The following is a 16,610-nucleotide window of genomic DNA, read 5'->3' on the forward strand; positions in this document are numbered from 1 at the left end:
GTCAAAATGCCCCCTCGTGTCTAAAGATTGAGCTCAAGAAGAAGAATCGAGGTAGTTTCGATTTCAGATCAACACATAAGAGAATAGTAGTGGCAAAGTGGATCGACAACAATGTGGTATCAGCTGCTTCAAATGCAGTGTCAGTGTTTCCAACTCGTCTCACCAAGAGGTACTCAAGAACTGAGAAAAAGAGGGTGACTGTAGAACAACCGGAAATTTTTAATTCGTATAATTGTGGAATGGGGGGCGTTGACAGATCTGACCAAAACATCAGTCTCTATCGCATTTCAATTCGAGGAAAAAAAATGGTACTTTCCTCTTATCACGCACTGTATTGATGTGTGTGAGCAGAATGCTTGGCAGATCCACAAACTGAACAGAGGTAAATTGGATCATCTAACTTTTCAAAGACGAGTGGCTGTTGCTCTCTTGCAATCCAGTGAAAGAAAAACGGCAAAAAAGCGCAGTCGTCCATCGGCGCTAGAAAATGCTGATTCCAGATATGACCACGTAGATCACATGATTGAATCCCAAGGGAAGCAAACAACGTGCAGGGTATGCCACAAAAAAGCGTCTATGAGGTGCAAAAAGTGCAACATAACACTACATGCCGTATAGAAGCACCAAGGTCCTTTGAAGTCTTGTATTTTACTATATTCTCTTCAGTTCACACTCTAACAATTCATTCTGTAATCAGACTTCTTGTATTAGATTGGAATTAAGAATAATATAACATTAGAATGGCATACACATTTTTCTTATTATCATACCCCTTTTGCCCACTGTCCTTTTTATAGGACACCCCCTCCTGTCCATCCAACGTACCTGGTCCTGAAATAATTAACATTGGGGATCATCATACAACCTATAGGTCAGTTATATACCATAAATCTTCAAATTCAAGCAAAAAATTTTTTTGGGCAGATCTGGGTTAAGAGAGTGAGTGAGTGTCAATCCTGCAACCTTCAGCAAAGAGGGAAGGGCCCAACCAACTATACTATACAGTTTGTTATGAAAAATGTATTTTTAATTAATTTTTTGCTAGTAGTTTAAAGTCGCACTAACACACTGAAGGCTATTGGTGATGGAAGGACGGGAAATAGCTAGGATTGGGAAGGTAGCGGACATGGCCTTAACCCTTTCACTGCTGCAATCAAGTATACTCGTCCTCCGCGAAGTGACCTGCCAGTGCTGTGGTCGAGTATACTCGTCCTGAAATGTGCGCTGTCAGTGCTACGATCTAATATACTCTCTATATGTCTTGAAACATTTGTATATGTTCCTGCCATCTATTGGCTAACCTTAGAACAACTTAGTTACCTTTCTATACGCATACAGCACGAAGTATACATGTTTTTCTTCTGTGACCTCATGTAAACAAATACTCTAGTATTTCCATCATGGCTGCCTCTTATGATCGTAACATGCGCCCAGACGATATTCTTACTCTTTTAGAGGAGATAGAGTCTGATGTGGATTTTGACAGTGATGGCATTGATATTGAGGACATCAGTGAAGTAATACGGAGTGATAATAATGTTGATAGAAGAGATGATTTACTGCCAGAGAGAGGAAGAAGCGACACTGACCTAGGCCTGTCCACGTGGTCGGATGACGAATTTACGCCGAAGGCGCATGCATTTCAAGCTCTAAACTTAGCTGTGTCAAATAATAATTTGACCCCTGAATGCCCTGACATGGATTATTTCGGGGTATTTGTGAATGCAGAGAAGTTACAGAGGGTAGTGGACGAAACACAGACAGTTGATGCTAAATTTATGACAAGTTCCTCCCTACATTTATCAATATTGTGTGTTTAATTTAATCTTTATGCTGTTAACTGTGTGTATGGCTTGGCATTGTGTGCAAACATAATAGGCATAGCCCATAATGCAAATGAAAATTTCTAATCATCTTCTTAATGGACGAAATTTTTGACACCTCATCTGGAATCAAACCCCAGATCCCAAACATGAAATATCTCCAACACTGTAGGAACAAACTGGCGAGTTAAAATATCATCTCAAAATGTTATTCTGTAGTTAATGCTTGTATTTTATGTTTAAATTGGCGATAACATTTGAAGAGGTTGTTGGCTGAAAAAATTCAGCACTGGGGTCGCACCTACCTGTCTGAGAATTCAGCAGCCCCCACATTTGCGTGGTGTGAAAATGGAAAACCATGGAAAACCACTATCAGGGCTGCCGACTGTGGGTATCTTATAAACAATGTGAGTTTATGGATTTGTAATAAGGAAACCAGACTGTTTGGCTCTAGATTAAAAGGAAAACATTTTATCAGCTCACGATACACAATATTTGAAATTTTATAATGTTAACTTTTGTTCCAACAATTTTTTTGACCAACGGGACTCAACCGGCCAAGTATGGTGCCAGACCACGTAGACTTCTTGCCTTAATGATTGTGGTTACCAGGTGGGCTTTTCGAAAAATGAAGGTTTTGAATGCAATAATGATATCTAGAACCATCAATCCATCACAGAATGTACATTAAGTTGCAAAGGTTAAGTATTAAATATTTAATGACTAAAAAAAAATTTATGATCAACACTATTCCTCACCTTATTTTTATGAGCATTAATGGAAGCATAACGAACAGTTCCTCGGAAGCCTGCAGCAGCCCGTGGAGCTCTAACCTCTCCAGTTGCTGTAGTATACTGGCGAGCAAGGCCAAAATCCAACATGTACACCTTACGGCAATTGTGTGGTAGTCGGCCAATCGAAAAGTTGGACTGAAACATAATTATAAATCTAACATCCAATAAAATCGTGGATACAGTAGACATGTGATATTACAATTATTTATAATGCAAGATGATTAAGAATGCTAATAACAAGGATATTTCATGAGCAGTAAACTGAGAGTTCTTTAAGAACTACATAAAAGGAAATGTGATTGTTTAAAGGGTTAAATAGACTAAATTGCTATTCAATTTGAGTAATGACTCAAATTGGAGATATTTTCTGAAGTAGAATCAGATTATTATGTGAAAAAATTAAAATAGAAATAGGAGTTACAGTAAGACAATACTTTTCTTGTCTATGTGGATCAATGGTAGAGTGTAAGCCTCCAGATCCCAATATTGTGAGATTTAAACACAGATGAGATACTTGGATTTCTAAAGGGGGAGAAAAAAAGTCCATTTGGCACTCCATGTTATAAGACGTTGGTATGTTGAAGATTAATGAAAAACTCAGCTACATGTTGTTCAACAGTATTTTGGTTTCTCTGCCATCAGAGTAGAGTAAAAAGGAATGCCAAACTTGAGACGAAGGTAGCCTAAAAGGTGACAAATCAAAATGCCAGTACATGGTAGCCAAGGCCATATGAATATTATTATTATTATTATTATTATTATTATTATTATTTATGTGAGTAATGGTGGGCAATTTATTTTAGAGCAGAGAGATACACAGAATTATGCACCAATGACTGTGGGGTAACAATTTTAAGAAGTTACATTTGGAGGATATGCAAATGAAAAAGGCTTAGTAATAAAACTCCAGAAGAACCATTTCCTTTATCAACCTGGTCAATTTACTAATTTTCAATGGATACCATGGATTGTCATCCAGGGGCTTTATTAGTTTATTCTTTTCTGAAGGCTTAGTTACTGGTCTATTAAGTCTCAACATGCCTAGCGTATTCATTTTACCTGCGATTTGTCATTGTCCCTAATGGGAAACACCACCACAGCACTCCCTCCGACCGAGATGTTAGAATAAGACTGTGCTGGTCAATGGACAGGATGTAGAGATCTTGTTTTAACCCTGCTTGCACTTGCTTTATTTAACAGATATTTGTACTTATGAAGAACCTTAAAATATGTATCAAATAAAATAGAAACTTAAAACTTGAATTTTCTGTTTTCAGTATATCTTGTTCAAAATGGTTGAACGGTGGTGGTTGTTTCTAATGGGGACTACATAAGTACTTGCTGGAGACACACCACGGTTGGCAATAACTGCAGTTATTGTGCAGCCTTCAGACGAAAGGATGTTGGATGTGTTCCTGGGCTATGTTTTTGGTCAGAGCAATTTCAACACATCGCCCAAGAACATCTGCAGTAACTCTGCATGCTCTATGGTGTGCTAGTCATCGCGTGATCCTGTGTTCTACATGACAACCTGTGACTGTACAGACCAAGGAAAGATTGTATGCAATATGGTGTACATCTAGGAATTGTCAGATATTGTATGCCGTATGTGTTGTGCTAGATTTAATTTGTAAATGGCTCCAGCACAGCTCTGATGAAGAGTCAACAGCTGGTATCAATATCTCAGATATGTCATGGTGGTTGGTTAATGTACTTGGGACTGAAGTATACCCTGGTGCGACTAGAATCAGAGGTAAACCTATTTAATAATGTATAAGGTATGGTCATATAAAATGCAAGACTCGTTCAATCAGCTGTCATACTACTGTCATCTAGGGAATAGATTATCATGCTGCTAAATTTGTCAGAAAAGGCAACATTATGCCATCTGCCACTTCAGGTGTCACTGCAGCTGCAGATATTTGTAATGTTCAGTCAAAGATAGCCAAAACACTCAGTGCTGGACAAAAATCCCCTAATGAGGCAGAAATCATCAAAACATACAGAGACAAATTGCTAAGCAATATACATACCAAGTTCTAGAATGAATGTTTGTAATGTGACTGTACAATCAGTAATAGCTTTGTGCACAAGATGATTGTCCTATCAGTTGGCAGAGTAGCAGCATCATTGCTATCCATGATACGGGTGAATTCATCCCAATTTGATCCACTGATAACATTTGTTTCACTGAGGCAGTGTTTTGTTTAACACGTGCACTAATGTTTTGAAAAGATTACCTGCTGGTATGGTTGCCATAATCTTCAATGAGGCATACTTAAGAAGTGTATGCACATAATTCGACTACATAACCGTCTCTTCAGCTTCCCTTTTCTAAAGGCATGACTGATGTATGTGTTGCTCTACTGAACTGCTTGTTATGTTATTGTCCTAACTGATGGTGAAATTTTCTTCTACCATTAGCAAAACTCAAACATTTCTAAGTGAGTGCTATAACTTCAGAATTACTTGTCTATGTCAATAGCCCTCTTACAATAATACGCATTGAAGGAAAATTCCATTTTCAGAAAGCATTTAGGATCAATAATACCACACTAAATTGTTGTTTCCCATTTTACGATATCTAAAATAACATATTCTATGATAAATGGACAGTAAGTCCACTGTTAATCGTTTAGGATGAACATACAGGCTTAATATCACGGTGTAGGAAGCCCACTTGGTGGATGCTGTCAATAGCCTTGAGGATTTGCAATCCTAGCCGGAGAGTGGTGGAAAGAGAGAAGGCTCCACGAGGTTGTGCCCGACGAAGTTCTGCAAGATTCTTTCCCTGGAGCTGCATCACCACATAGTTGAAGCGGTCATTTCGCCCACATCCTATGAAGCGACATACATGCTCCTTCCCTGAAACATTTATTTGTGAAATCTAGAGTTTTTCTGAATATCAAAGAATAACAGAGATATACAGATGCTTTACTTATTCAATAGAACAAATCAAGTTATTGGGATATGACCTAAATAATACTGCTCTTAAATATATTTTACAAAGCAATTTTATTTTGCCAAATAGGTAAGTAAAATATGTTTCTTACTGAAGATAATTTGTACTGTCAGAAGAGCATAAATACCCTCTTTTACTAACCTCAGACAAAAATATTCCGTACTCCTAACTTTACAAGCAATTTTGGAAAAATAAAATTCAGGGACATCAATAATAAAAATTTACCAGTGTTTCATCCCAGTGCAGCATGGGTTTATCTGTTGGATACCTTCCCAAGACACTACCCGGCTAGCACACCAGCAGCGACACAACTGCAAGCTATCCTGTGATAAACACAAATGCAGTGCCGACGTACTAAGGAAGACTTACACCTCCACTTGCTATGTATGCCCTCCTGAGCAATTAAAATGAAAGCAATGCTTTTTGTTGATGTGTGTGAGACAGCTCTAAAGATCAATTAAAACTTACAATCACAGAGACTCATTGATAGTGGCAGCGTCTTCAACCAAGAAATGGCTGATCTGGTAGTTATAAAAACATAACAGCAAATGAAATATCTTGAATTAAAGAGGAAAACAGTTACATATTACTGATAAATTCAAATATCTTGGGTATGTAATATCAGAAATGAGTTCCACTGATGATTAAATCACCAACAGGGCATGCATTTACAAGGAAAATAATTGTGTTGACTGTGATGCAGATGTTCTCATGTACTAAATGCAGAATGATGATGAATAAGTGCGGAAGTTGAGCCATGGCCAGCTGAAAGCAATAATTCAAAGAAAGTTGATGCATCAGAGGGTGAATCTCTGGAACCTCCCAACTTGGCTGAAGTTCTTAGGGCATTGGAAGTAGCACAACTCTACATAATATCAAAAAACAAAAGTGATGACAAAATCTGAGCACTAGTTTCTATGAATGCTTGACCTATGAATGTAGTGTTGCTTCCAAAGGAGAAGTCACAATTTAGTATTTTCTTTACGATTAAATAACTGTATCTGACCTTCATCTACACCTTGACCCATAGGCCTATGTGTGCTTTCTTTGTACATGAAAACTTAATATATTAAGATGTTTCATTTGAATGTTAATTTCACTTGCACATTTTTTTTCCCATCCCTTTCCAAAATGTGTAGACAAGGTTTTACTGTATAACACACACACATTTGGAGGTAATTGCCAGGCTGTATTCAGTGGGATGTGCTCCACTAACGTGACCTTTAACAGGTTTTAATGATTTGCCATAGAATTCACATTCTTGCCTTGTTTCACCTTTAGAATCTAACAGGTACTACTGTGCTAACAGAGGATGGTTGCCTAGTTGTACTTCCTCTTAAAACAATAATCACCACCACCACCACTGTGCTGACAACAAGAATAGACACAATGTATATTAGGCGATTTCAGTTATGCAGCTTGAAATAACTGAATTTATTCAAACATTTAAGTTCCCCTTTGTTAGCATTTAATAATAATGGCGTGCTAACACTTCTGCTACACATGTACAGTTGAATTAAAGGAGCCACAAGGACAGTTTTAAAAAATACCTTAAAAGATAGTGATCATATTTTACATGCTGAAATATAGGATAACCACATTAAAGAAAAACAGTCTTCTATAATTTCAATGACATTCATAAATATGATCATTAAACCAGTAAGACATGATACAAGCTTTTTGGCTTATGCCATGTTAAGAAATCAAGGTGAAATTCTTTATGTTCCACAGAGAACTTTTCTCTGTCTTCAGAAGAAAATCTTGACTGTTCACGAGGAAGACTTCTCCAATAATGAGTGTTTGGATTTAAGAATGCTTTACCGTTGGTCATGGTGAGTGATGCGCTCATTCGTCAACACATGGCTCGATGCACGCTGGCACAGCGCTAGCATTCCAAGGGGGAGCTGACTACATTGTGTGTGAGTGTGTGTGCGCGCGCGCGCGCACGCACGTGTGTGTGTGTGTGTGTGTGTGTGTGAAAAGTAACAAAAAGGTCAATGGACGAATTGGGGATGAATGTGGTAGAAGAAATAAATAGAAAATAATAAAATAAATTGCCGTCAAAGACACCCAGGATAGAATAGAATACTGAAGAATGGAAGAATGGAAAGAAGGTGTGTGAAAAGAAAGAGGATAAAAGTGTGAGGCTATCTCGGAGGGAGGGGGCATAACTGGTGTACACACATTATGAAAGTATGACACTTAACACATAGCCTGGAATGAACCATCTGATGATGCGGAACGTCTGAATTTGGAAAACAGCGAAACTAAATAACAAAGTGAAAGGCCAGGGAAGAGAACTACCTACATAAATCCTTAACAGCTGGCAACCACGTATTATTGATAATTGATAGCCAGTGTCCCTGTTAAAATGATTAGGAATTTTATGTATTTCCACAGCTTCCCCATCAATGCTAGACCTATAGTTCAGTGTGGGTAATAGGTCGAACATCTTGGAACAAGACATCGTGACCCGATGTGATAGGGTGTGTTCAGCTATTACTGACTTGTTTTGCTGGTTGAGAAGGATATTTTGTTTATGTTCCTTGATGAGAGTATCAATGGACTGGCATGTTTGGGCAATGTATACCTTGCTGCATGTACAGAGAATTTTGTACACCCCAGGGTGTAATAGTGGGGACAATCTCTGCTTGCTTTTACCTAAACTGTGAGCAATTATAATGACTTGCCAAACACTGTTTTTATATTGTGCTTGCAGAGGACCTTGGCAATTCGATATATGGTATTGTGAATGTAAGGCAGGTGAGTTTTGCCTGGTCGTCCCTCTGGGACGCAGGGTTCTATGAATCTGTACATCATTGTAACCATTACCCTTGAACATGACTGAGTGTGCCCATCTCCTCCTGGAGATGGCTCTCAAATTCATGTTGCCCCCATGGTGAGTGTCGTGAGAATGCCCTGATTTTGTGTTGGATAATGGTGAGAATCTGCATGGAGATAGCGATTTGTGTGGGTAGGGGTACGATAGATGGTATGTCCTAAGGAGCCGTCTGGTTTCTTACTAGAACATCCAAGAAAGGAACGCATCCGTCCGACTCCATCTCCATAACGACCTTCTGTCCATGGAGAAAAGGTCCTGAAAACTTCATCTATATATAAAATAACTTAAATCAGCAGCATCCTTCAATTAAATTCATAAAAACAGGGCATTCTCTTGTATATTCACCATGAGGGTAACACAAATTTGTTTGCCATTGAATATCCAGGAGGAGATGGACACACCCAGAGTCACGTTTCAGGGTAATTGGTTACAATGATGTACAGATTCATACAGCGGCAACTAAGCAAAGCTTACAGAAAGAAGAAGTGAAGGGAACTGCCTACCTGCCTTACTTTCACGATACCGCACATCGAATTGCCAAGGTCCTCTGCAAGCACAATTTTTTTTTTTTTTTTTTGCTAGTTGCTTTACGTCGCACCGACACAGATAGGTCTTATGGCGACGATGGGACAGGGAAGGGCTAGTGGGAAGGAAGCGGCCGTGGCCTTAATTAAGGTACAGCCCCAGCATTTGCCTGGTGTGAAAATGGGAAAACACAGAAAACCATCTTCAGGGCTGCCGACAGTGGGGTTCGAACCTACTATCTCCCGAATACTGGATACTGGCCGCACTTAAGCGACTGCAGCTATCGAGCTCGGTAAGCGCAATATAAAAGCCATGTTTGGCACAGTCGCTAAAATTGCTCACAGAGTTTAGGTAAAAGCAATGACAAATTATCGCCACTATTACTAAATTCCCTGTACTTGCAGCAAGGTATACATTGGCCAAATATACAAGTCTGTTGGTACTTGTATCAAGGAACACCAACAAAATATCCATCCAAACTAGCCAGACAGTCAGCAATAGCTGAGCACGCTCTATCACTGGGTCATGTCGTCGTGTTCCAAGATGTTCAAACTCTTACCCACACTGAACACTACAGGTCTAGGTTTATACAGGAAGCTGTGGAAAAACATAAAAGTCGTAACAATCTTACCAGGGACACTGGCTATCAATTAAGTAATATGTGGTTGCCAGCCGTTAAGGATCTACGTTGGTATGTAGGCAGTTCTTTATCTTGTCCTTTCACTTTGTTATTTTGTTTTCCCGTTTTCCAAATTTGTACATTCCACATGACCAGATGGTTCATTCCTGGCTGTGTATTAAGCGAGTTAAGTGCTAAACTTTCATAATGTGTGTACACCCATATTCCCCCCCCCCCCCATTCTCACACTTTTATCCTCTGTTTTTTCACACATCATCTTTCCATTCTTCAGCTCTTCTATTCTATCCTGGGTGTCTTTTGTTGCACTTTGTTTTATTATTTTCTTCTACCACATCGTCTCTGATTCGTCTGATGACCTATCTGTTACTTTTCATGCACACACGGTGCAACAGGAACATCTCAATTGGAGCTTGAGGGTGTTATCAGCTCCCGCAAGCGCTGTGCTAGCATACAGCAAACCATCTGGTGATGAATGAGTGTACTGCTATGACCAATGGTAAAGCATTCTTAAATTCAAATCCTTATTATTGGAGAAGTCTTTCTCGTAAACAGTCAAGATTTTCTTCTGAAGACACAGAGCAAAGTTCTCTGTGAAACGTAAAGAAGTTTACCTTGTTTCCTTGACACAGCATAAGCCCAAAAGCCTATACAGTATCATGTCTACAAGTATGGGCCATGACAGCATTAATGTTAACATCATTAAACCAGTTTATGAAAACAGTCAAATATTAGACCTAGGTAAGCCAACACTAGCTACCAAATCAAAATATAGATCAGGTCTCAAAATCTTCAGAATGCATGGCATCTGATATGTTGTTGTTAGTCGTTTAGTCGTTTAGGCCAAAGTGCGCCATTTCTTCTTGTCGTGTACTATTTTCCGAAGTCTTTCTAAATTGAGAGCAGTGACCTTCCTTGATGCCATCAATCCACCTCATCCGTTGTCGCCCTCTTCTCCTGTTACCATCAGTCTACCCCAGCATTAAGGTATTTTCCAGTGAATCATGTTTCCTCATAATATGACCAAAGTACTTTAGTTTCTGTCTGAGTATTTGACCTTCCACTGAACAGCCTGAGTTGATTTCCTGTAATATGGACTTATTAGATATCTTCGCAGTCTACGGAATTCTAAGGAGTATTCTCCAACACCATAGTTCAAATGCTTCTATTCTTCGACGCTCAGCTTTTCAAATATTCTGGGACTTGCACAAGACACAAGCTTCAAGAAATGTCCAAGGACAAGATAAGCAACATCAAATTAAACATGTAAATTCCATTGGCCTAAATAAAATCGGAAAGTAACTCCTGTGCAGTCTTAGGTCATTAATTTTGCTGTGCTGTTTCCTGTTGCACCACCCAGCGAGGGCTACCTTTGGGAAGCACGTCGGAGGGTAGGTTCATTTTGTCCTCAGGATCATGTAGAGCGGATATGTTGTCTGGGAGCTCTGGCTTTTCTCGGGGTAAGCAAATCTTACATTTCCTAATGTAACTTAATTTTACTTTATTTTAGATTTTAACTTATTACAGGAGTTTACCCACCAATTTTACTAACTTGAATCATAAGAAATTCATACTGGTGTAAATGTGTTTCACATCCATTTTACATCAATCCTCACGTTTGCACGAGGCAAGTTTTTCTACAGTTTTGCACTTAAAATTGCTCACTAAGCTTGACCTCAGTAATTCAACTTATTTTTCAAATTGTTTCCCTACGACATATGTTTTTCTTTAGTGAACCTACCCACTCTGCGTAGTGGACCAATTCACTTTCGCATCCTAACTTCATTTTTATTTTGTATCCACAGTAAATTAAATTGCTTTTCTTCAAGATTAGTACCTGTAAGATCTTTACAAGACTGTAACTTGATTACACCATGCTTTGCTCTTCTGTTTTAGTGTTTATGCTGGTGTTCTTTACTTCCTTTCCTTTTGTGTTTTTGTATACTAAACTAAATTATTCCTTATTGCAGTTCAGCCACAAAAGTCTACATTCCACTGCCTCGTAGGGTCCATTCCGCTCCCACATCCATGCCTTTAGTTACCATGTATTTTACATTGTTTAATTTTGATTTTATGCTATGTTTTTAATGATTCTAAATTTATTCAATTTTCTACATTCTGATCTTTTAATTGTTTTGTGTGTTAAGAACTCAATAGCAGTTACAATATTGATAACTCACAACTATTATTAAAAAAATTACTGAAGAGGCTCAATTGAACATAGCACTTTGAAGAACAGTACAAAATTACACAAGCCAGGAACTTTGCTGAATGAAAATAGCACCTTCTTTGTAAACCCAAATACTAAACTTAAAATTCAAATTACAACTACTCTTAAAGTCAGTCCTAAACTATTCTCAGTTTGCCCTCAGATTTTTAAAACTTGATTCAGGTTTCCAGAATACTGACGCAAGTGTAATAGACTAAGATAACTTGAAAACAATATTCTTTAACCCATGGGTAAATAATGCAAGTATTGAGCTGGAATTATTATTATTATTATTATTATTATTATTATTATTATTATTATTATTACTTGGGATGTATGTCTATGAAGTGTTTACATCCATTTATTATTATTATTATTATTATTTACGGACAATCGTATTATTTGTGAGGTTATGTCATGAAACGTGTGGTATATATATTAATATGAGTTTATTTAATGCAAGAGCACGTAATTAATAGCATATCATTTATTATTACCTATATATCTGTGGCTTGGTTCTAAAAGGGCCAATGTAATTTTTTTATCGAAATTGAGATATTAACTGATACAAACGCGTTTTATCCCGGCTTGCAACGTGTTAAAAGGGCCAATGTCTCTGTTAAGTACTAAACGAAAAGTTAACGTTTAATTAAATAAGCCCTTGCCAATAATGTTAGATTACCAATAAAGATTACAGACCAAGCAATTTTTAAAGAATACGATAGAAAAAATTAGCGTTTAATAAGGTGACTTCCACATAGAAAGTATAAAGTTATTTAAAGTTAGTTCATCATCATCATCATCATCATTTCCCTTTATCCAGCTGTAGCCGGGTAGGGGCAAATATGGTTCCTCTCCACTTTCTTCGGTCTTTCCACCACTCCTCCTCCAACACTGTGTCCCAGTCCAGGTTTCTTTCTATAATGCTGCGTTGGATGGTATCCTTCCATCTCAATCGTGGTCGTCCACAGCCTCTCCTTCCTTGGATTTGCATTTCCATCACCCTTTTTGGCATTCTTTCGTCGCTCATTCGCTTTATGTGCCCAAACCATCTTAGTCAGCTCTTCCCTATTCTATCATTCATTTTTTTCTACTCCAATTTCTTCCCGGATTTTCTCATTCCTTATTTTGTCTCGTCTACTCTTCTGTATCAAACTCCTCAAGAATTTCATTTCGGCTGCCTGTATTCGACTCTCATCCTTCTTTGTCATTGTCCAAGTTTCTGCTCCGTAAGTTGTTATGGGTACGTAATACATCTTGTACATAGTATCCTTTGCTTCCATTGGCACATCTTTGTCCCATAACATATTTCTTACACTATGATAGAAACAACTTCCAGCTTGAATCCTTTTACTAATCTCAGCATCCAGTCGAGCATTCTCCATTAATTCACTCCCCAGGTATTTAAACGTTTTCACTACTTCCAGGGGCTTGTCTGCAAGTCTAATCTGACCTTTCCCTTCTTTCTCCCCTCTAGTCATAACAAGAGTTTTACTCTTTTCTACACTTATTTTCAATCCACATTCTTCAATCTTCCCATTCACCACATTCAACTGTTCTTGAACCTTCCTGTCGTCTTCTCCCCAAATATCATCTGCAAATAACATCATGTTCATTTCTCTTCCTCCATATGCTGCTTTTGCTGTTCTCATGATGTCATCCATTACTATTGTAAACAGGATTGGTGATAGAACACTTCCCTGTCTCAGCCCACTAGTTATTTTTAACCAACTTGTCCTGCCAACTTGTGTTTGCATGCAACTACAACATTCCTTATACAATGCCATGATCATTTTTATTAATCCCTGTCCAATTCCTTTTTGCACCAGACTGTCCCAAACTTTCGTCCTAGGGACACTGTCATATGCCTTTTCAATATCAATGAATGTCATCACCATATCATTCCCGTACTCCCAATGCTTTTCCATTAGTTGTCTCATCATGAAAATGGGCTCTATTGTTGACCTTCCACTTCTGAAACCAAACTGATTTTCCTGTATCTGCTTCTCAACCCTCAACCTTATTCTACTTTCCAGTATCCTTTCCATTATCTTAGCAACATGGGATATTAGAGTAATTCCCCTGTAGTTCTTCAAAACTTTCTTATCACCTTTCTTGAAAATTGGGATGATTATTCCTTTTTGCCAATCTTCAGGGACCTCCTTATTCTCCCAGACATTCCTGAGAACCCGATATGTCCACTGCAGGCCTACAGCTCCAGCTGCCTTTATCATCTCCACTGAAATTTCATCTATTCCAGTAGTTTTTCCATTCTTCATCTTTCTTACTGCCATTTCAATTTCATTCATTGTAATTTCTTTATCCATTTCTTCGTCAACTAATTGCCTTTCCTGGTCGTCCACTGAATGACTGTCATCCGTTCTTGTGTTCAGCAGCTTCTGAAAATACTCTCTCCATCTATTTCTTATTTCTTCTGGCTTTGTTAAAATTATGCCACCTTCATCCTTCACAAATCTGGTGTTTACTTGATCTCTCTTTTTGTTTCTTAAGATACCATACAGTAATTTCTTGCTGCCCTGCATATCATCTCTCAACTTCTGTGTGAATAAGGCCCAGCTTTTCCTCTTTTCTTCCTCCACTACTTTCTTGGCCAAATTCTTTGCCTCCACATATTTTCTTCTACTTTCTTCAGTCTTAGATGTTTTCCATGATTTCCATGCCATTTTCTTTTCCTTCACTTTAATCACTTTAATCTTTACCCAGTGTGTTTCTTTGTCCTTCACATTTCCTGATGTTCTACCACACACCTTTTCTGCACATCCAACCATTGCTTCCTTAGATCTTTTCCATTCCTCTTCAACATTCCCCATCTCTGTCCTGGGTACCAAGGGTATTATTTCCCTTTGAAATTCTTCTTGTATGCTTTTCTCCTTCAACTTCCATACTTTAATTCTTTTCTCTCTTCTTAACTGGGGTTTTTCAACCTTTCCAACTTTCAATTTTCCTATCACAACTGTATGATCTCCACCAAAGGCTTCTTCAGGCATGGCTGTTACATCTACAAGGTTCTTCCGGTGTTCTTTCTCTATGATTATATAATCAATCATGGTCTTTGTTCGTCTGTCTCCCCAGCCATACCTTGTAATCTTCTGACTGTTCTTCCTAAACCAGGTGTTTCCAACAATCATTTGATTCCTCATGCAAAAACCCACCAACAACTCGCCTTCTGGATTTACATTTCCATATCCAAAGGGCCCTACAACATCTTCCTTTCCTTGTCTTTCCATTCCAACTTGTGCATTTAGATCTCCCATCAATAGTACTTCCTTATCTTCTATCTGTCTCTCCACTTCTTCTAAGAAGTCCTCTAGATGTTCATCTATGCAACCAGTTTGTGGGGCATACAACTGAAATAGATCTTTCACGCCATTTTCAAACTGGAGTCTCATCATCATCATCATCATCATCATCCTATCGCTGACGTACTTTGTATATTCCAGATATTCTTGGATTTCTCTTCTAAGTATGATGGCCACTCCATTTTTTGCTTCAGGTCCTCTGTAATACAGCCTGTATCCTTTTCTCAGAGGGATCTCCCCTGTACCCCTCTTCTTGGTCTCGCACAGTCCAAGTATGGCTATATCTTTTTCTATCATGAAGTCAACCAGTTCTTCTGTCTTTCCCGTCAGTGTCAGTACATTAACTGTTGCAATTTTGATGTAGTTTGGTGCTGGTTGCCCATTTTTCACAGTTCCCCCAGCACCTGAAGAGCTGCGCGTCGCTTTTAGCAGGGGACGCCCTAACCTTTTCCAAGGCACCATATCTGCTTTGTCCATATAGGCTATTGTTACGATGGGCTCGCCACACCCAAAGGCATTTTATACCTACTGCCAGGTTCAAAATTAGGCCGCCCCTAACATTGAGACAGACGCCTTTCGTAGCCGCTCCTCTGGAGTACAGACGCTACGGGTATGCCCCTTCCGCCATCTCCGCCGTACCGAAGTCCACCTTCTCCGCCGTAGATGCCGTTGAGGTCTTCACTCGTAACCCTGAGCTGGGACCCATACCAGATGTTACACACCGGGTCAGTGTGCTCTGGGACTCACATAGGCAGGGGCGCCACTCCCTGGGTAGGGCTGCCTCCGAAGAGGGTCCCTACGTGCTAGTTATTGAAAAAAATAATTCAAAAACTACAAGCAAAACTTCAAATGCTCATAGCTCAAAAACAGGTTTTTTGATATAGGCCCTTTTAGAACCAAGCCACAGATATATGATGTATAATCCACTACAATATTGTGTAACACACTGTAATATACAGAATAACGACGGTGTCAGACCGTAAAGACTTGACAACTTAACAATCAAGGCTACCAGGCAGGCTAGTTTGGGATCAAACTATTCAACTTAAACTTTCCAGTACTTTGATGTAATGTGTCTTAGCATATTCATGAATTAAACGATAATTACGTACACATACAAAAATTCATCTACAATAAGCATCTTTAATAATCTATATTTGGAATCAAGAATGCTGCTCTCGACAACCTTGTGCAGAAACCAAATCACTCAACGGATGGCGGTTCTTAAGCAATGATGAGAACTGAGACGCCATTGAAGAATAGTTCTGCTGCCAACCATGGACATTCTTCACGCCAGCTATCCATCCATAACCTTGTGGATCAATGGGATAGTTGTTTGTACCAACAAGGTTACTGTGTATATGCATTTATTTTCCCCTGCATCACTCTATTTCCCTATGTTCATGTGTTCCAAACATTACAGAAACCAACAAAAGTCTTGTTTCATTTGGGGAACCCTCATAAGAATAAATTTGAAGAGTGATTACTTTTAGTTCAA

General features: G+C 38.7%; 1 protein-coding gene across 10 annotated transcripts in view; it reads right to left on the minus strand.

Annotated features, from left to right (window-relative positions):
* The window catches only part of Asator (tau-tubulin kinase asator), a 500,954-nt gene that overhangs the window by 215,231 nt on the left and 269,113 nt on the right, over positions 1-16,610 (minus strand). For all 10 annotated transcript variants that reach the window (XR_010858479.2, XM_067135206.2, XM_067135211.2 and 7 more), the window contains 2 exons: positions 5,268-5,482; positions 2,582-2,752 (listed from right to left, as the gene is read on the minus strand). Coding sequence is in view for 9 of the 10 variants with exons in the window: in XM_067135206.2 (XP_066991307.1) it covers positions 2,582-2,752; positions 5,268-5,482 (386 nt within the window). In the remaining variant the exon portion in view is untranslated. The remainder of the gene's footprint in view (positions 1-2,581; positions 2,753-5,267; positions 5,483-16,610) is intronic.

This window comes from Anabrus simplex, chromosome 1 (genome assembly GCF_040414725.1).
Source record: "Anabrus simplex isolate iqAnaSimp1 chromosome 1, ASM4041472v1, whole genome shotgun sequence".
NCBI lineage: Eukaryota > Metazoa > Arthropoda > Insecta > Orthoptera > Tettigoniidae > Anabrus > Anabrus simplex.